Raw genomic sequence first — 22,888 nt, 5'->3', positions numbered from 1 at the left:
TTACAAAGGGTTTTTTTTCTCTTTATCATCTTGGACATATAAAAAGGATTAAATCCTGCCTGACTTCTGTTGACTTGAAAACTATTTTGCATGCTTCTGTTACATTCACATTGAATTTCTGTAATTCTTTGTTAGCAGCTCTGCCAAAAGCATCATTACAAAAATAGTACTAAGTCCAGAATGTAGTAAGAAAAATCAACCCTGGCACCTGTAGGAAGAGTTAACCCATTTCTCCAGTCCCAAAATGTCTGCACTGGCTTCCAAGTTGCATTCAAAGTTAAAATTTGTATTTAACACAATGGATCTCAACTGTTTGTCTGTGCCTCAAGGCTTAGGTCCATCTACTTTTTAAAATCCATGTTGTTGGCTTTTTCCTTTTAAGCAATAGTTTGGATGGGACTGTAATATTATGCTGTATCCAACTTACTTTGAACCTTATCAGATGGACATTTAATTGAATTGTTTTTAAGATTTGCAATATTGACTATTACACAAAGCTTTCAGTTAGTTACAAGGAAGAGTACTATGCTAGGTTATTAACGAACTGATGGTTAGATACCTATTGCCATCTATGCTGCTTCAACAGAAAAGTTTGGTTGTTTTAAGTCTAGGGAGTAGAGGTAACTGTGAGCAATAAATTAAGAAATATTTATGATGCATCATCTGATATGCTTAGCCACAAATTTAATTATCAGTCAAATTGATATTCAGAATTACAAATATTTTTGGCAGTTGGAAGCTCAGTACCTGTATAAGAAAAGCCTGTATGCAGATAGGCAGAAGCTCTATGTTCTGGAGCATACAATATGTCATGTACTGCTGGGGACACTTAGTGGGAATGTTCATGTATATTTCAGTTGCCTTTTTTCCAAAAATGCTGAACATCCATCAAGGCCACTGAAGTTAATGGAAACATAAGAATTCCCTTAAAAATCAGGCCACTTATTTGTAGGTGCCCAAATACAGATTTGCAAACCTAACATTGAAAAAAAAGTGTTATTTACTCGTTTACCAAAAATAAAATTCAAAACATCTGAAAAATGTTGGTGGCATTACTGACACCAATGAATATGACATCAGAAAAGTTTCCCAAACAATATGCTCTGATATTTCAACTGAGAGGATTGGAGGACCTTTCTGAGGTTGATGGGCAATGAGCAATAGCATATTACTCAATACTGCTTGAGTGGATTTTGACATAGAGGAACCCTAGCAAGTCCAAGTTTGCCCTTGAATAGCTTTGGCTGTGAGCCAAGACCATTTTCACTACCTTTTTGGCTCATGATGGATCATTGCTATGAATTGAGCCTTTAGAGTAATGAGTTTTGTTATGAAATACAGAAAATGTATGACTAAGTAATTAGGTGCCTTCCTTCCCTTTTTGGGAGTTATTTTGTAAGAAAAAAGCAGTGTGTTTTAGTTAATGGGTTTCATTCAGGTCCCAGACATGCAAATGCAAAGGTATATGGGAGATCACCCCCATTAATCAGCCAATAATTCACACATATCTCTGCTTGGAACTCATATAAAATGTACTAAAACATTGAAACATCCTATTCTTACTCCCTATTCCTTCCTGCTCCAGGTCTTTCCTGACCCACACAATTATTATGCATCATTAGGTTAGGAAATACATTTTTTTAATCAAGTCTTACAATGTTTAGTCTGTTTTTTAAAGTTGCACCCCTAAGAGTTATATATTTACCTGAGAATCTCAGATTTCATTCAAATATGAGTTTGGCCCTCATAGTTGTAGAGAAGAGTTCACAAATATAAATTCTAAAGGCTAAAAATCCAGAGGAGGAATAAAAAGAATACCACCAAGTGTGCGTCTGTGTACGCATGTAAAAGCATCAGACAAACCTCTCTGACAATATGCTCTGATATTTTAACTAAGAGGACTGGATGAGCCAGGGTCCAGAGGTCAGCAACCTACAGCCCATGGGCTGTAGGTTGCTGACCTACATAAGGTAAGCAGTGGCTGAGGGGGGGATCAGTGGGATGCAGTGGCAGGAGCACTGGAGCATTCCTGTACCCTGTTCTGCCTTTCTCCTCCCCTCCCTGCTCTCTTTCTTCACTTACCATTGCCACAGAATTTGCCCCTGTGCACAGTGGCTGATCATGTGAATTTGCAGCCCTGTGTAGTGAATACTGCAGGGCCATCAGCAATTTGTGACAGCAACAGGGCTACAAGAATCAGCTAGCTGTCTGTAAAGGTTGCCAATGCCTGAAATAGTCTTAAGATTTTAAACAAATTCTCTTAAGAATTTTTGACACTTGATTCATGATATTTGTATGCTTGGGCTTGTCAACACTAGAAAAGTAAGTCCTTAAGTCCTATTCAAGAAAACCTGTTTCCTGCTTCATTATACAGAAGTTTCATGTTAGTACAACCCTCCTTCCCTGGCAGTCCAGGCAAAGCCGTGTCTGAAAGTTCACTTAATGTCACTACAGAATGCCCAATGTTAATTAAAGGCTGAATGTGTTTCATTTGGGTGTTGAATGTGAAAAATGCTTATAACACCTGGTAGATTCATAGATGTTAAGGTTGGAAGGGACCTCAATAGATCATCGAGTCCGACCCCCTGCATAGGCAGGAAAGAGTGCTGGGTCTAGATGACCCCAGCCGGATGCATATCCAACCTCCTCTTGAAGACCCCCAGGGTAGGGGAGAGCACAACCTCCCTTGGGAGCCCGTTCCAGACCTTGGCCACTCGAACTGTGAAGAAGTTCTTTTTAACGTCCAGTCTAAATCTGCTCTCTGCTAGCTTGTGGCCATTATTTCTTGTAACCCCCGGGGGCGCCTTGGTGAATAAAACCTCACCAATTCCCTTCTGTGCCCCCGTGATGAACTTATAGGCAGCCACGAGGTCGCCTCTCAACCTTCTCTTGCGGAGGCTGAAAAGGTCCAGGTTCTCTAGTCTCTCCTCATAGGGCTTGGCCTGCAAGCCCTTAACCATATGAGTGGCCCTTCTCTGGACCCTCTCCAGGTTATCCGCATCCCTCTTGAAGTGCGGTGCCCAGAATTGCACGCAGTACTCCAACTGCGGTCTGACCAGGGCCCAGTAGAGGGGAAGTATCACCTCCTTGGATCTATTCGTCATGCATCTGCTGATGCATGATAAAGTGCTATTACCTTTTCTGATGGCTTCGTCACACTGCCGACTCATGTTCATCTTGGAGTCCACTAGGACTCCAAGATCCCTTTCCACTTCCGTACCACCCAGCAGGTCATTTCCTAGGCTGGAGGTGTGCTGGACATATTTTCTCCCTAGGTGCAGCACTTTGCATTTCTCCTTGTTGAATTGCATTCTATTGTTTTCTGCCCATTTGTCCAACCTGTCCAGGTCTGCCTGTAGTTATTCCCTGCCCTCCGGCATGTCCACTTCTCCCCATAGCTTTGTGTCATCCACAAACTTGGACAGAGTACACTTCACTCCCTCGTCCAAGTTGCTGATGAAGACATTAAAGAGTATCGGTCCAAGGACCAAGCCCTGCGGGACCCCACTGCCCACATCCTTCCACGTCGAAACCAACCCATCCACCACGACTCTCTGGGTGCAACCCTCTAGCCAATTCACCACCCACCGGACTGTGTAGTCATCCGAGTCACAGCGTCTTAACTTGTTTACCAGTATGGGGTGGGATACCGTATCGAAGGCCTTCCTGAAGTCTAAGTATACGACATCCACCCCTACTCCTGTGTCCAGGCGTTTTGTAACCTGGTCATAAAAAGGGACTAGATTAGTCAGACATGATCTGCCTGCTATGAACCCGTGCTGGTTTCCCCTCAGCATAATTTGTCCTGCCGGACTCTCGCAAATGTGAGCCTTGATAATTTTTTCAAAGACTTTGCCAAGGATGGAGGTGAGACTGACTGGCCTATAGTTGCCCGGGTCCTCCTTCCTCCACTTCTTGAAAATGGGGACCACATTGGCCCTTTTCCAGTCCACCAGGACTTGGCCCGTGCGCCACGAGCGTTCAAATATTCCTGCCAGTGGCTGTGCAATGATGTCGGCCAGTGCCTTCAGTACCCTTGGATGGAGCTCATCCGGGCCTGCCGACTTAAAGGCATCCAGTTCTTCCAAGTGACTCTGGTAGTATTGCAAGCTGATGGACTGAGTAAGCACTTCTCTGGATTTCCAGACTTTACACGTAGCATGGTCTACAGAACACAGAGCTGGTCATAATAGTGCTTTTGTGGAGGTTATGTTGTGGTTGTTCATATGGAAGATGTATAACATAATTTTATATAGCATGGCTAATGTAAGTAACAAGCATTCGTTCTAATAATAATGGGAAAAAATGAAACAATGATATCCGGCATTTACTGAAATTTAAATGTAAACATGTACCAACACAAAGAAACAGTCTGTCTTCACCAGTTAAGGACTATGTTGAGAGGAAGTCTAGGGAGAGGACGGATGCTTTTGTGCTTAAGGTAAAAGATGGGGAATCAAAACAGCTGAATTCTACTGCCAAACCTGCAGTAAATGTCCTTCAAGAGCTTGGAGAAGTCACTAATTGCTTTGCATTTCAATTCCCCATTTCCATAAGGAGATATCCAAATCATATCCAAATATCCTGTCCAAATTCACAGACAACACAAAATTATGGGGTGTAGCTAACGCTGGGGAGGAGGAACCAGATCCAGGCTGACCTAGACAGGTTGGGGAAGTGGGCAGAGAGCAACAGGCTGCAATTCAATAAGGACAAGTGCAAGGTGCTGCATCTAGGAAGGAAGAACTTCCATCATGCCTACAGGCTGGGGAGCGACCTTCTCAGCTTCACTGAGGCAGAAAAAGATCTTGGAGTCACTGCTGACTCCAGGATGAACATAAGTCACCAATGTGATGAAGCAGTTGGCAGAGCCAATCGCACCTTCTCATGCATCTGTAGGTGCTTCACAAACAGGTCCAGGGAGGTGATTCTCCCTCTCTATGCGGCACTGGTCAGGCCGCAGCTGGAGTACTGTGTCCAGTTCTGGATGCCACAGTTCAAGCGGGATGCAGACAACCTGGAGAGGGTCCACAGAAGAGCCACTTGTCTGATTAGAGTCCTGCAGGGAAGGCCCTATGAGGAAAGGCTAAGGGACCTTAACCTCTTCAGCCTCTCCAAGAGAAGGCTGAGAGAAGACCTCATGGCAGTGTACAAATTCATAAGGGGAGAGCAACATGAAGTAGGCAACGATCTGATCACCAGGGCACCCCCTGGAACGACAAGGAAGAATGGCCATAAGCTAGTAGAGAGAAGGTTTAGGCTGGACATTAGGAAAAAGTTCTTCACAGTCAGGGTTGCCAGAATCTGGAATGGGCTCCCAAGGGAGGTGGTGCTAGCCTCATCCTTGGGAGTCTTTAAGAAGAGACTGGACAGGCACCTGGCTGGGATCACATGACCCCAGGGTTGGTGACTCTTTTCTTGCCTGCCGGGGCAGGGGGTCCGATTAGATGGCCCACTGGGGTCCCTTTCGACTGTATGAATCTATGAATCTATATCAATACTTATTTTAAGTATATCTTAAGTAGGGCTTAGTTGACAAAAGTTTGTATAGCATGCACAGATCCTTGGTTAGATGCCACTATGGAAATGCTAAGTGTTATTACTGAAAACAGGTATTCGAAAGAAATTTGTGCAGCAATATATTTTTAGTAAAAAATTATCTGCCTTAATATAGAATCAAAATGATTTTTTATAACAAGTCAAAATAATTGCCTACTAGTGAATAAAGCATCCTTCTATAACATGACATTATCATCCTGTTTTCCCACCATGCTTTAACTATGGTATTCAGCCCTTTCTTCACATCAGAATGGGCTAGAGAACTCCAGCAAAATGAAATAATGGCTTTCCTACAGCATAAATAAAAAATGTAGTATGATAAAAAAAGAAATGGCATTGCTGGGTTTATTTTATTAAATGAAGCATTTCTTTGGTTACACTAGTTTTAATATGGGCATAGTATAGTACATTTTCATTAAGAAACAATGTTTTACTTAAATTAAACTCTTGAGCTAAAGAAAAATAAGTTTAACTCCCCAGCAGGTTCTCCTATGAGTAGCATAACTAATAGTTTTGAAAATGTTCAAAATATTCTCTCTCAAATATATATTATACATTGCTATATTGTTAATTATATTCACTTTTTCTTTCACACGCTCCCTTGGGAGATTAGTGGAAAATGGAAAACTAACTTTAGTGGATCTCAGTTTTAATGAAAGATGGTTTTAATACATATGACAAAGTGATGTGCTCTTCAATATTTGATATATAATAATTTTATACTCTAATGGCTATCATTTTGAAAATAATTAATATACATTTTATGTAATATACCCAGCAGATAATCAACTTTGCAAAGAGTTGCTCTGCTTATATCATAGTGGATGGAGCTTCACTGTTTAATTCTATTAAAGCTATTTGCACAATCCTTTAATATATATTTTTAATAAAAGTTTTATTTCATTTTGAAAAAAGTTGCATGCATTCCAGATGTACAGGACACTCTGCTGGGATTTGTATGTGTGTATAACTACATAGATATAGATACAGATATATAAATCTTGGCCATACACAAAGTTCTAGATATCTATCTATCTATATGTATATGCCCAAAATTTAAGAAAAAGAAATAAAGTTGTTTTGAAGTTAGGCCCATGAATATATAAGCCATTGAAGTAAATGGCTTAATTTTCAACAGTAAAAAGCCACCCATCCTTTCATATTGTCACATGGATGTATTACTGCAAGGATCTGCAGACAGTCATCAATCCTTCATACCCATTAGCATCAGTGCCAGCTGATAGAACAAGTAGAATCCCTTGCCCAAGTCTACCTTTCACTTGAAAGGATCCTGGAAATATTCAGAATTGCAGCTGAAATGCCACGACTACATTTTTACAATCTTCTTCATAATCTTTCGGGAAAGAGGGAAGTTCAAGGTATGACCATAAATTGGTGAAACTGTCAATTTAAGTAGTTAAAACTTAAATAATTTCTTGAACGTGGATCTAGTGGTAATTTATTTTAAATCTGTTCACTATCTTCTTCTTGAAAAGGAGACTCAGGATGAAATAAATACATTCAAATAACCTGGAAGAACTCTCCTGGGTCTGTTCTCCTGGGAGAAAAACTTATCTAGAGATGTCTGAACAGACACTCAAATGCTGAGTCTCTGAGGAGCAGAGAGCTTGCAGTGCTGATGCTGCACAGCCAGAGGGCCCTTGTTCACGCACCTCAGCGTGCTCTGCAAGCTCAATTAATCTGCCTGGTGACAGATAGCAGTAGTGCACAGGAGAACCCTGACTGGCTGACCCAGACTTTCTTGCAGGCAATGTCTCCCTGCAACACAATGTGGGGATGGTGAAGGGGGCAGAAGAGTCCAACCTGAGACTCTCACACAAGGGCGGTAGAAGCAAAGCACCCTGGGATGCTGGAAGACTGTGATATGGATTCTCTGTACATATGTTTGCTCTCACAGGAAAAATTCTCCCAGTGACTCTTCCAGGAAAACTGAATGTCTGTACATGGCCTCCGTCTGCAGTCTACCTTGCAAAAAAGGCTGCTAATCAGGACTTCACCAATGCTATGGAGGAAGAGAAAAACTTATTTTCTTGTAGCTTTCCAATGACTTAAAACTTCTTTATTTCATCAAATATCATGTGCCAAATGACCAGTTAAGATTCACTGAGCATTGGTGCTTAGGAGCTATGATACTGATAGCTAGTCAGAGCTTCTATAATATAACATTACTCCTTCCCAACAGTCCCACTGTCCTCAAACAGCAGAATGAAATAGGGTCTCCACAGTGAAAATGGCAAAGATGGGCCCTGACCTCTAATTTAAAGAGGTTATGGTATGACTAGGAGAAAAGCATGAATTGCATCCCATAGTCAGTAGTCTCAGACATGAGACAAGATCTAGGTTGTGATCTATCTCAAGGTGCAATCCTCTTTACCAATCTATAGTCAATAAGATTGATTTATTTCTCAGGTGTATCAAGCTTTTCTCAGGTATATTAAGCTGCTGACTTTTCAGTGAGTGAAAAATCAAGTCCTGTGTCTGTTGAACTAGGTGTCATACAACATACAAGATAAAGCAAATAATACAGAAAGTGTAAGACACAGGGAAACCTTTTATAGGGGGACTCAGTTTATAGCAAAGTAAAATGAAAAGCTTAAATTGCTTTGCCAGTTGTGGTGTGAGCATGTTGTAGTTTGAAAAAAATGACTTTATTACAAGCCTTCAATTCTATATTAAATGAATAAATATACTGTATACAAATATAGATGTACATATGCATATAAAATCATGCACACATTTCCTATATCATCACATGAACCAGTTAAACCTTTTATCATATTGTAAGGAGAGACTTCTCTATCAAAACTATGATTTTTTTTTTTACCTTAAAATATTGCAGTTGTTTCTCAGCATTCATTGTTCCTTCGTTTTCTTGTCTCAGACAGGAATTGAAGATGAAAAGCTCTGTATCTCTCAGCCACCCTTTCAGCTCTTTGATCCTGACCTCCAGCTGCCTTACCAGGCTGCCGCTTTCAGGCGAGAGCAGGTCACGTGGACCTAACCCACTGTGCCCTACCATTGTGTCTTGGATCTTCTCTCCTAGGGTTTTCTAATGCATTAGATAAAGAAACCATAGATTAGTCTTAGGTACCAAAACATCTCACTGGTTAGTGAGCAACAAGAACCATCTGTTAGATGACCAGCACTATCTTTTTCCTGTTAGTACCATTATCTCTCAATTTCATTCTTTTCTAATTTGTTGCCCATTTTTTTTTTTTGTTCTTATTGAAGTTAATAGCAAAACTCTCATTGACTTTAGTTGGAGCAAGATCAGATCCTTCCAGATAATGTATGTTTTATTAAGAATATTTTTGGACTTGTAAACAAAAAAATCTCATATGGTTAACTTTGTAAAGTGATCACCATGGAATAGCTGTCAGTTTCTCTAGACAACTAAATAGCTTTACTCAGTATTTGTTGTACTCTGGATAGAGCATGGATAAGAATTATTGCTATGACTTTACCTACTATAAGACACAATCACAAGTAATGTTAAGGATGACAACTGTACATATTTTTTAACTATAAAGTCTTAGGACAAAGGTTTAAAATGTGGATGCCTAAAGCTCAGTACATACCTCAACATTTGGACACCAAAACAGGTTGCCTTTATTTTAAAAGGTGAAAAACACATTTTTCCCCTCAGATAGAAATAGAACGTGCTCAGATTATATGAATATCAGGCCAAAAAATGTAGGTAACTAAATATAGTCTTGAGTGCCTGCCTTTAAGCACCGAAGTTTCTACACCAGATGTTGGCCAGGAAGAAATATTCACTTCTGGTCACAGAAATTACTTGAGTATAGCTTCTCAAGACAAAGTTTATTAGAAAAAGAACTAGTGCATAATACTTTTCAGTAGTGAGAATTCCAAACATAAATAATATTCTGAAGAGGTCAAGGATAGATTGTACACGGAGACTTAACTTCCCTTTCATTATTTTGAAAGGCAATTCCCCAGTATCACGGGGGTGGTATGTTATTGCATACCTTCTACTATGTTAGGCTGTGCTTTATCTGACCTATAAGAGGGTGTCAGTTGGACGCTTATTAGCACTAGACCTGGGCTACTGATTGTAGAATTCTGAATATATACTGACAGTTGTATCCAATACATTTTTAAACTGATAATTAGCAATTATCAGTTGTAACATGAAGATACAGTTTTAAATGACAGAGCATGCCTGCCTATTGATAATATGCAATATAGAAAGTCAATGGGACATGATTTATAATGATGAATTAAGCATCCAAAAATAGCTTTAAAACACAAATAAAATGAGATCAACAGACATTAATCTACTGTGTAGCATTGTGTAAATAGTGTTTTAGGAGATCATAACTGAAAAACACGCATTTTGGCAACTCCCTTCTATTTTCATGGTGCAAATATTGATAATTTGAAGACTCTCAGTGGAATCCAGAGTTAGCTATTGTTTTTATGCTGTAACAAAAGTAGCAGCAGGAGGTGAAATCAATGCCCTTGGAGGGTAGGGTCACAAAAAAGAATTTATTGCCACTTTTTTGTTCTGGAACAGTTTGCAATCATAAATTCTTCATAAACAGAATACTTCAGAGAATGGTCCGTCTTCATAAATATACGACAGAGGACATCAATTTCATTTAATTCACAATTTGTGTCAGCACAGCAGATGCCAATGCCTGCCTTGATAGGGTTGTTTAATATGCAATTGAGACAGAGTAATATTCAGCACAGGGGACAAAATTTCACAGATTAAACTGTACGCACCACTGACATTTCATTCTAATGTATTTCCATTCCACACTGTTCACCTTAGATGAAAGTAATATTAAAAACCATATCCCTCTATTTTACCATTGTTAGAAGTTAAAATCCTTGTCTTTAATTTTTTTCATGCCAATTAAAATGTAATCATGCCAATTAAAACAGTATGCCTAGTGTTGTTAGTTTCTGCAGAGGTTTTTATTAAATTAAACAAAACTCTATCAAACTCTGCTTATTATATATGAAATTGCATTTATCAGGAAAACTGTAATTTTTTATTTTTTCTTTGTAAATGCTTAAATTAATACTAAAAATGAAGCTAAAGCCATATTTTGATTTTAATATGCTGAAAGATGGAGCATGGTTAAAATCATTTAAAAAAAGCCAGAGTTGTTCTACATTTACATTTGTAAAACTGATTTTTAGGAAGAAATATTGATTAACTGCTTATCACATTGACTTTAAAGCCTATCAAGTATAACCAGTGGCATTGTGCTTAAATTAAACTGATTAAACTGATTAAATGCAGTCCAATATTTATAACTAGAATTATTTAAAACACTAAATACTACTTGGTTGCTATAATTCAGGGAAAAGCACACAGGCTTTTAATATTTATATTATTGCTGTTCAAACATTTTGAAAACAGATTTAGGGACGTGGTGCATTACTTCTAAGTAATGAACTAACTAGTGGATAGGACAAACTTTTAACATTGTCTGACAGTTGTACACTCATAGAATCAAGTTTTAAGAAGAGTGATGATTAAAAAGAAAATAACTCTATGGAAACTGTCTACTGTATCACTACATAAAGTTTATATAACAAAAGTCGGTATATCTAAACTGTTCCTTACAGGTTGATGTATTATTTGCAATGTATTAGAAAGGTGTTAAAAAATAAATAATAGCATGCAAAATTATTCTAACTATATTTCTAATACTATGCATCTATAATTAATAAAGTAATTTATAAATTTATCTTACCCTTGATTTGAAGTGAAGGCAATTAAGGAGAGAAGTGGATGAAAAAATATATAGCTTAACCTCTCTCTCTTTCTCTTTCTCTCAGCTGTCTTATAACAATAGGACAATAATGTCTCCTGCACGGTGCCATCACTGGTCTCTGGGTAACAGAATCACTATATTGCTTTTTTTGCCAGATTCTTGTATCTCACTCTTTGGCTGAGACCCAGCCCATCATAGCGTGAAATGAATTACATGAAACTTTTTTTGGCTTTCGTAAAAAGTGAGCTGAATACAGTGGCACGAAATGTGTCCTGACTGCGTTCTTAGATTCAGGTATTCAGATTTGTACCAAATTTACATATTTGTTTTTGAGCCATCAATTTGACCTAAAATATGTAGTGACAACCCCACTTTTCATCTTAAGGGTATAGTAAATAGTTAAACAGTAGATGTCTCTAACATGTACCTTCAGAATAAATTCTATTAACATTCACTCAAGCATGACAGTCAGTGTATATCAGATATACTGTATTATAGTTGACTTGGTGCATACCCATAATACATGGCATATTTTACTTACATTTTTATGTATTAAAAAACTAAAATTATTAGAGTCAGGCAGGAGACAAGTATGGAATAAAAAAAAAATCAACAAAAGAGGAAAATACCTTGGGGGTTTTTTTATAATAGCACGAGTAGCTTGTTTGAAATGTATGTACTGAACTGAAAGAGAGAGATATTTGTGCCTCAAATTAGAAATCAGACAGACAACGTACTTCAACACACCAAAATGTACATACACATAACCCACAAACAGTAATAAAAATGCAAATACCCCAAGCAGTTCCCATTTTTCATTAATTGAATCCACTTTTTCAAGGAGATCATTTGGTAGTAAAACACCACTTTTCTTCAAAGCTTCAACCTTACTAAGCAGTTCCATCTTTTTTGGGTGTCTGATTGACATTTCTACATTGTATCTCTAAAATGAGAAGAAGAAAAGACAACATTAGCTACCATAAAGGGTTTTCTTTATTAAAATTCAACCTTAATATCCAAATGGTCAATCATCATCATGATCACAGTGTTTACTTTTTAATATTTTAAAACAACCAGCATTGCAAATGTCTCAAAGGATTTTAGGTGTGCACTGAACAGGTGTTTTATCTGGGTGGCGTTTAGGTGGGAACAGTTGCCTTCTGACTGCACAGAACAGAAATAGACTACCTTTTAAAAGTGCCTCATCTAGACCACAGTCCACCTTTGTCTCACTCCATACAGATGTTACTGCCATTTCTCAATGTATGTTATGTCTACCAGTAATACTGATGCCTACTATTGAGTCTAAGTAAATGAAAATCCCATATAGGATTCTGGCATAACTCTCCTCCCCACCTCTTTATTTTGTGCCTCAAGAAGCTGAGAGCTATGAGGTTAAGGCAGCTATGAAGACCACATTTTGACCACAGGAAAAAAATCACTCCTATCTCATTACAATAAAATATTAGAACCTGGATTTTTTTGCTGCTGTTGTAGCATTTCTACAATAACACTAAATTGGTGGCACAAGCAAGAACAGCTACAATCCCCACAGAGTCCAAATGTCTCTTCAGTCTACAACTGCTCTTTATCTTCCTGTGATTATTTACTTTTGAAATAGGATGGAACAAAATGGGATTAAAAAGGTTAAAACTATTCTCAAAATTACTTCAAAATCTCTCTAAATATTTCAACTGGTATTACTCATATTTTTCATAAAAGTGCACAGCTATTTAAATGACATGTTGGTAAGTGAATCTCTTTAAAACACATGTTCTCTTAGAGCTAAGTTAAGTATATATATGACAGTTACTATAGTGATTAATGATGTCTTAGTGGATTGTGAAGTAAATCAAAAAATAAAACAACACACATGCACATATGCTGTATATATAATTAAGCTAATTCCTTCTTGCTCTTCTGTAAAAGCACATTTGTAGAAATGAGACTTTGTATATTGCCAAAAATTGCACCTTTTCCTTCAGAATAGAGAATATACAGAACATTTGCTCAAAAAAGTGTTTACAAGACCTACATAAATTATGCATAGCTATTAGCAAATTACATTCTAAACATCAAGCTTTCTTTGCTTCAAACTCAGCCAAGAAAACTATCATAGTAGTTCTAACTGAAAATGTTAATATCTCAGCTAAGTATAACAAAATTAAACTAGAATAAAGAATATTTAAAACATGGGTGCTTCTGCTAGATACAAGAACATGTACTGTAGCAAAACAAAACAAAAATACAATTGGAAACAGCTTAAAGAAAATAAGGAAGGTGTGAAATCACTGTTTCAGCTAATAGGTCCTCAGCATTTCCATGCATATGTTTGCATATTGTTAGTTTCATATTTTAATCTTTCATTTACACAACACATGCACATCATTTGTATTATGTAAACTTCACCAAATATTAGTCATTTGTGGATCACAGAGCAAATGTTCTAAATGAGGTGATTTAAAGCATTTCAAATTATTAATGAACACTGATCAGGTGTCCGTGTATTTCAAATGACATGAATATGCATAGTAAAAATGAAGGAATTGTTTAAATGTATAAGGAACTTGCCTTTTGATACATGGAACACTGAGACTGTGCTTTATAAAAGTGTGGGAGGCAATCAGATTTGGCACTGAGAAACTGGATCACCCAGCAGATAACATCATTTTATTGGACGAAAATGTTCAACAAGTATGCTGCTTGGCTCTGTATTATTGCCTTTTCAGCTAGAAATGGTGACTAGAGGAGATTACAATCTGCTTTATGTAATCTTATTTCTATTTAAAGATGATATAGCTGAAAAGAATTTGCATAATGATTTCCATAAGTACATGTAGTATCAAGGGGAATCCAGAGTCCATTTCAGCTAGGCACTGAAATCCAGTTCCTGTTACTCCTTGTCTTTTGCCAAGTGGATTAATAGACAAAGGGAGTCCTCTAGCTGTGTGATACTGGTGCAGACTTGGCTAGTTAACACTTTTCACCTGTTATGGACTGTATTTTTTTCTGTTGTCTGAACTGGGTTTTGATTACGCTGTTGGGCAGTGTAAGATCAATGAAGAAACAAAACAGGTTGCATATGTTTCATAACAACAGTACTCTTGTTAACATAAAATTTGCGGCAATCATTTAATTTCGACTAGATAAAATAATTCTACAATATAGCCTAGTATAAATAGTCACTGTGACAGATGTCATAAAAGGTTATTATGTTAAAAAATAAATAAGCTAGACTTTATGTAAGCTTTCCATCTTTGTCACCATGTACCCTACTGTATAAACAGCATGATGAAAGATGATTGATAGAAAATGCATTATTCTGTAACAGTAAAAGATGAAAGAATTCAGCTAATTGTTAAATGTATTGGTATGTAACTGAAAGTCAGTATTGTTTCACTTATGAAAATTAACATGAAATATTTATTTTAATTTAAGGCAAGTGCTTAATGTACAGAAGGTACAGCTCAGGGACTGATAGCAGTAGATGCTATTGCTAATGCTATTTTTTAATCCATTAAACACCTACACTCTAAGCAGTTGCATAGCAAAATTAGCTACCAGCTCTATCAGTGCTGCACAACCCGAGTCTAGTAGGACTACTTTATCCTGTGGTGAGTAGATAATTTAATCTTCATATTCATTCTATCCTCAGCATTAAGTGAGCAAAGGCTGCTCTATTGTGACAGCCTGTGGATGCTATGATATAGATTACTGTTCAATAGCCAAAAATGAGATTAAGAAAGTTAAAGTCACAGGATTTCTCACAATGGCTGCAATAAATAAATGACTAATATTTAATTTTCTGCAGCATCTGCCCCACCACATTGTAAAAAAATGTCCTGGAATATTATAAATTATTTACAGCTTGATCAGCTGTGTATATATGTTGTATGTGTGGCTGGTTTTGTATTAATGAATCTACCCGATGGAAACAAGTTAAAGAATTGTGACTTTATCCTTCCTTCCAAATGAACCTTTTTTTGTCAAGCAAACAAACAAACAAACAAACAAACAAACAAATAAGCAAAAAGACTTCTAAAAGCATCATTAAGACATGTATCCATGAAGAACTTTGGCAAATTCATATTCCCTGGCTACTTTTTCAAACCATGAGTAGGTGAATTCCCAAACAAAAGAAGTTAAAACCTCATTTCTGACAGAAAAAAAAAAATTCTAAGAAATCTAGGAAGGCTTGATTGAGACACTTTTTTTGACACTTATGCTAAAGCTGCTTTTTATTTTATATAAAACATTTTTGTGTGAAAAATCACACCCGAAAATTCTGCCCAAATGGCGACTGGAACAATGCCTTGTAACAGTGTTAATTGTCACCATGGAAACCAGAAGAATAAGCCATTTTGAAACTGGTATAGACGGCACACATTGAGCAACTCAAGCATTTTTCAGCCTCCTTCAGTGTTAAGGAACAAGATGCTTAGTCACTGAGAGGTCAGAGAAAGAAATCATCATGAAAGGTTCGTAGATGTGCACTGTCTGGTAAATAATAAAAAAAAAATCTGTACGCAGTTAACAATGCTGTAAGACTGCGCACTGCATCTTTCAGAAGAGAAACATCACAAAAAGATGATCAGGACTGGGGTGCAGATTCCACCCCTTGAGCAAAACTTTAGGGCAATATTATGCGAACCTTGCCCCTAAAGCTCCCTGGGAATTCTGTTGTTGTAATAAAACTTCAGAAGAGGAAAGAAAAAAGGCTGCATGATGGAATTCAAAATAATGCTCTAAAAGCACACAGAGAGATTAAGACATCCATTGTAAGACTTTTGTATGGTGCTTCTGTTGGTTATAGTGAAAAGAGACTAGACATACTGAACACACAGAGGAGCTATGGCTACGAAGTACAGAAGAATTAAGCCAGTGAACTTTCTCCATTATCGGAATAAGGCAATACTATTTATAGATGTTCTGCATTCCATCTTTCATATCCTACAAAATGCAACTTTATTTTAATGACATCATGTGATATTGACTGCAGACATCTTAACCTTGCTCTCAGTTTTTTTTGGTTTTTTTTTTACTGGAATAGTATTTATAAATAAATAAAATTGCCTGCTGGAGTGATTCAGTTGCTACTGACACATACACACACATATGTGTGCAGGTGGTGTATATATGCACATATATATTTGTTTGCACACATACACAAAATTGTATCTTGTCTATGGCCGCACATGTAAAAATGCTTTGTGAACACGTTCATGGATTGTGAAATATAAATGTATATACCACACATTCAAGCATCTCTAGTGATATTTGTCTATCATCTACACACATTCACATTGTGCTTTCTGGCTAATGTTTGCAGTCTTCATGCTAGGCTTCATGGTGGCCCCTCAGGAAGAAGCCCATGCCTAATGCCATTCAGTGATGAACAAAGACTCTTTTTATTCTGAAGTCCAGGGTCCAAAGCTCAGCTGTATACAAGCAAAGTGAAGGAATCTGCTAGAGGCCAGCCTACCCTTCACAATGGCTCTTAATGCTTCCACCTTTTTAGTACTATCAGTGTGAGACATTTTACAAACTGTCCAGAAGCTTAGTTATATTTTATAAGCAGCCAATACAACTAGAACCTCTGGACAACGTTCAAGACCTTGGTTGAGTATTCAGTCTAGATAAATAGCAGTTGCTGTTTCTTGCAAACTTTCTGTATTTTACTATTAGCAATTTATGGCAAATAATTGCACAGGGAAATTATAAAGACTCCTACAATTGTCCTTGTAAATTAATAATAGGCTTTCTTGATTGGGATAAATTTGCTGCTGAGCCTTTGGAAAAATTAAAAAGTGCAATGTCATTTAAAATTGCCAGAACTCACACAGTAAATTACATCTGAGGTTAAGAATCAGTTTTTCCACTTCTAGCTTATTCCATTTGCATGATCTGGAAATCATATTACATTGGCTATGTATTGTTAATTGGACATAGATTGCATTATCTTTAATATAAATCAAACTACAAATATTAAAATGAATTGCAAATTCTCTAATGGAAGATCATAAAACAATCTTTTTTTAAGTATCTCCCATTAATAATTTAATTCCAATTATATCACTCAGAAAACTCAAGGAGAAGACCAGTAACTTATTCCTTTTCACTTTTTTATTTTAATAATAAGCATATGTATTAAATATGGCAAAACAAATCATAGTATTTTTATATTGTGTAGAACCCTCAAAAATATATTTTTGGTGGTTTGTTTCAGAGAGTAGTACATGTGGCTAACATTTCTATTTTTTAACTTTCATTTTTCCAGGAGGTGGTAAAATAAATACATTGAATGAAAGGTTTAGTAACTTCATGAACTTAATTTTGCCCATAAAAAATTATACAGTTAGCATCCATTGTTCTGCTTTTTTTTTTTTGAAGGAAGGTGATCCCAACCACTTAAATTTCACTATAAATGTAATATCTTTTTGAAGACTTTGTATGCCCTTTAATGAGTTTATATTAAATATTTAATACTGTTTAGGGCATATCCACTACTACCAAAAACAGTTATATTCCCAGCAGTCCCACTGTTTCAGGCAGAGGGCTTGATTGATCCTCCTAGCCTGAATTGAGTAGAATGAAAAGAAGCAGTTGGAAAATAGCTGCAATCATTTAATGCAGATGACCTCTGACAGGCTCACAGCTCTTCTATCTGAACAGAAATTTGCATGGGGTCTCTGTGCAGAGGAACAATGTAACCTAAATGGTAGACAATCTTTATTCTAATGAAGTGGGTGTCAAGGTCAATGTAAAACTGCAATGATAAATGGTGCACCACTAGGCAAGAGAAGTTGCATAGGCATTGTAGTGCTTTCACATTAATTGAAGGCTGAAATGCACTGAGTGAAAGCACAAGACTCTCTTTTCACCATAATGTGTTAATGCACAAATGTTTGAATGTTTTCTTCAGCATCTAGCCTGTTGACACAAATCTTATTGCAAACAAAAATACAATAGTTGGCCAGTAACCAGAAAAATAGAACTTTTTATTAGCTTGTTTTATTTCTAGAATCCCTAATAACTTCAACAATCTACTCAGAGTGCCAAAGAATAACAAGTCTCCAGACACCTAATGTAATTCCCATGATCCTTTTTCTATTTAGGAGATCTGTCTTTAATTAGTTCCAAACAAGCAACCCTTTAGACAACTCTTCATTAGATACCATTCCCAATGATCTAACTGTAAGAAAAGGAAGGTATCTTCCAATATTATTTCTTAGATTTCATGGTTTCTTGTTAGTATACAGTTAACATCTCCAGGTGCCTTTTGTTCTGAATGAGAATTAGACCAGTAAAACTGGGTTTTGTAATGCAAAGAGTTGTGTGTCTAGAGTGGGGGCTAAACTACAATCTGTTATTGTGGCTTTGTCAAAATTGCAATACAACTATAATTATGGCACTTCATCAGTCGATCAAGTAATTTGTAGAAGGCAGTACATTTTGTCTTATAAAAATGAGGAGAACAGTAAGCTGCTTTTAAAAATCCTGAGCTGCTTAAGCTTGTTAAGGGTATATTGTTTGCTAATACACTCATTAGCAGTCAGGCATTTTAACTTCATCAATTGAACAGGAAATAGTGTTGCACCATTAGTTTCACAATATATGCTAAAATATAGACAGCACTCTATTGCTAAACATTTTAGAAAATATATTTTCACATCAAGTCACAAGATGTACTGCAAAACTGTGTTGTTTTTTTGCATGTGTCCATATATATGCTATGTGTGTGTGGTATTTGTGTGTGCTGAAAGCCTCATTTCTGGTTGTGATGCTAATCAGTCTTTTTTAAGAACTTGCATATATGTACTTGCACACACACACTCTTAAGAATTCTGAAGTCCCATAGGAACTGATTGTAGAGCCCTTACTTCTTGATAGTGGTGAGCACTGACTCATATAAGTAGCTCCAGGAAAGACAATAGGACTACCCTTGTTTCCATTGGGATTAAGGGTTCATAATTTAGCCTATAGAATCTGAATATTTCTCAGACTTCAGAATACTAACCTCTCCTATACAAATACATTTTAACACTACAATTACAGTTATTAGACAAGGAGCTATAGTTTTTTACAAATTAGAGCATCTATAGTGCTTTCAATTTCTGGAAGTCTGTAAATGGGAATTGACTGTACAATGCCATTGCTATTTTACAACTTTTATGTAAAAAAGAATTTTCCATATAGAAATCAGTTTTCCTGATATTATAATTCAGGGAATAAACTCCAGTGAAAAAGTAAAGTGTAAAGAAAAAATGTTACCGATGAAACTGTTTAAAAAACTGTACAGCTTCATCTGCGTGTGATTTGTCAGGTCTGAAGCTTTGACGTGCCCAAGGGGCAGACCCCAGCGGGGAGTAGGCTGCAGAGCTAAATAGCTGTGAAAGAAGTCTTAATGTAGGATGGAATTCAAACTAACCTTGACATGACCTCAGGAAAAATATGCAAAAAGTAAAATGAATGCACTCTGCAAGATACATCCTAATTTTGTGGCCAAGCTGGTTAGTTTCACAAACATAACTGGGACTTTAAAAGAGAAATAAAATGCAAGAAAAATTGGAAACTTAGGAATTCAGAGTAAAAACTTAAGCAGGCATGGTGTGTTACTGTGGAGGCATGTGAACCATTTGGAAACAATCCAAATAAAAACCAACACTGAACAATATTGTTGTCAGCCTGTCTATTCAGGAAAATTGTTTTTTTAGGTTGAATATAAATGACACAAAGCCAAGATTACATCATTGCGTTACAAAGTCTGTTGTGGCTTTTAGCCGAACAAGCCCCATGGATCTATTGGCTGATGGCAATAATTCAGTAAGAAGATTTTTAAAATGTATGTGTATGTGTGTGTGTGTTTTTACCCCCAGCTTCACTATGAGAAATATAGAGGAATTTTGTTTTAAATACGCATGCCTTTTTAAAAATCTGCATCTCTGATCTTGTTCTGGAGGCTTGGTACTTGATACAAACAATACCATTTTTACAAGATACATTAAGTCTTGATTTGGCTTTATTATGCATTTTGCCTGTCTTGCTCAGTGTTCAGCAAAGCAGGAAGACATCCACCCTAGCAAAGCAGCCAAGAACTGGCTAATTCACTAGATATATGGAAATTTTAATTGAGTGTCAACTTGTGTTGAAATTCAATCCCATTACCTTTGGAATGCAATTTTGAAGCAATACCAGTTATTTACTACACTATTAACCAGATTTTAAACATTATTAAATTGCTAAAGAACATATAGCCAAAATACTATAGTTTGAATTCCTACAGCCAGGATAATCAAACATCAGGTGCGTGAGATTACAGTACACTTTTACATCTATAATGCCAAATAAACCATGGCAGAGGATCATGTTAGAACACAATTCCACAATATAGCTATAACTCTGCTGAGGGAAGACCACACAACTGGTGCCTTTTTATTCATAAGACAGTCCACTCAACTGGTGATTTTGAATGTTTAGTTTGGACCTATGGTGTACCTCCACTATTTGTAGCACCCTTTACCTGTGCCACTACAGGCTTTACTACTGTGTTCTTCATAAGTAGCCCCATTTTACAACACTGCTAGAAAAGACACACAATGTTTTCTAATGTAAATGAAGTATAAGAGCATGAAAAGCCTGAAAAGTCAAATTTTCTGAACCCTGGGAACATACTATGATTAGAAGTGTGCCAATTGTAAGTATTGTAACACTGTTTGTTCTTGTCTGTACAGGTAAGACTACTGATTATTATCACCATATTTTGAAACTGCAGATAGAGTTTAATGGTTTCTGAATCAGTTCTCAACTTTAGATTGTTTATTAGAATGAAGAAGGCTTTTTGTAAAAGTAGATCCTCAACAGGAAGTAACTATTATAGCTTTGTATTAATAAGTACAGATATTTGTAGGCATATTCTCAGAGTAAGGGCACTCTCAAATCATGGTGTGGTGACTGTTCAGTCTGTCAGTAATAGAAAACCTATTCCGCTATGAAAAGATCCTTTGGCCTGGAAGCACAAAGTTCAGGCTACAACTGTTATATGCTAGATGTTCAAACCTGCTAGTCAAAGAAAGAATTTAAAAGCTTGTATCTAACCGATTCTATTATAGCCACATCTTTGCCACAACTAAAAGATGGCAATGGAACATCAAAAGTTTGCACAGAAACCAACAAAATAAAGAAGATTAGGAAGGAGGTATCTCAATTCTCCTTCAGATCACCTGGCTGTGCAATGCACAATTCCAAAGGTCAGAGCCTCTTTAGGTACTGAACATTTAATTCCAAATTCATCTGTGTTCATGAGACTATGCATCACAACCAATATTTTATTGTGATATGGATGTGTATTTTACCTTTTATTCTTCACAGATGGAATTTCCTGTAGTCCTTGCTCTATTTTGATCAGTCATTATGCAATCAAAATCCTAATTCATTCCAATAAAGTTTTTCCATGAAAACTGAGTAATGAAAGATCCTCTCCCATGGCAAAACCCAGGGGTGCAAGTTTAGGAGTTGACAAACTCTTTGTATACTTCCATTCCCACATTGTTTCATTCCAGGGAGGACTCTCCTGCTGAAGAATGAGTTTGTAGCCAAAGCCAAATCTGTATGATCTCCAGGTATTCACACAGATCTCATAGTATACACCAGAGGCCAGAGGAATCCATATAGGATGCTGCATTCCTGGTGGCTCCCTAGGCTGTCAAGGTTCTTCGAGCAGATGTGTTATTTTTTATTAGACCAACTGGGTACTTGGAAAATAGTTCTTAGCAAGCTTTCAGGTGCAATCAACTCCACCACCAAGGGCACCATGGCTCCAATAAAGCCATGCTACTATTGACAGTCTCTGGCCACAGCTGTTCTGAATAACTATGAGAAAAGAAATAATAAAATATTTCCATTCCTGGAACCTCTGCAAGTCAGTGAATGACTATGTGTAATCCACCAACTCTGCCCCATCTCTACCCAAACTAGAATGTCACTATCTGATCCGTAGTCTCTAACCCTTCTGCTCATGTTGCCCACATGGATTCTGAACCTATGGAGTGTCAGGCAGATGGAGAACACAGGGCCAGATCCAGGGAGGATGCAGTGGTATATTTGCACCCCGCTTTGATTCTTAGTCCACCAGAAGTTTAAAAATAACTGCCTGGCAGTGGCAGCAGCATTTCTATTCAGGCAGCATTTCTATTCAGTGAGGGAGTTATTTGACTTCATTACTTATCATAATCTATCTGATTCCTTCTAAACTCTTCATTCCACAGGTGTTAATGATCTCTCTCCTTTTACTGGTCGTAACATTCCATTAATGAAACTATTCTTTCCTCTGCAGTTCCGCTGTCTGCTACCTACACCTGGTAGCTCCTATTTCACAAAATTGCAGATCTTTTTTAACTCTAACTAAAAATTTTAACTCAGGGGTGGAAATAATTCTCAGTAAAGCTCAAGAAGGTTATATTTTGTTTTATGAATCTGAAAGAAATATACATTTAATTATATTGACTACAGAACTAAAGAAACACTTTTTGATTGTATTTGCCCAGTTTTTGCATTTC

At 36.9% G+C, this 22,888-nt stretch overlaps 1 protein-coding gene across 6 annotated transcripts in view; it reads right to left on the bottom strand.

The window, feature by feature from the left end:
• Positions 1-22,888, bottom strand: part of AKAP6 (A-kinase anchoring protein 6) — a 471,560-nt gene that overhangs the window by 60,747 nt on the left and 387,925 nt on the right. For all 6 annotated transcript variants that reach the window (XM_059723036.1, XM_059723037.1, XM_059723034.1 and 3 more), the window contains 2 exons: positions 12,130-12,276; positions 8,405-8,629 (listed from right to left, as the gene is read on the bottom strand). In XM_059723036.1, coding sequence (XP_059579019.1) covers positions 8,405-8,629; positions 12,130-12,276 — 372 coding nt within the window. The remainder of the gene's footprint in view (positions 1-8,404; positions 8,630-12,129; positions 12,277-22,888) is intronic.

This window comes from Alligator mississippiensis, chromosome 2 (assembly GCF_030867095.1).
Source record: "Alligator mississippiensis isolate rAllMis1 chromosome 2, rAllMis1, whole genome shotgun sequence".
NCBI classification, from domain to species: domain Eukaryota; kingdom Metazoa; phylum Chordata; order Crocodylia; family Alligatoridae; genus Alligator; species Alligator mississippiensis.
The sequence above is the reverse complement of the archived record's forward strand: the minus strand, read 5'-3'. Positions and strand labels throughout refer to the sequence as shown.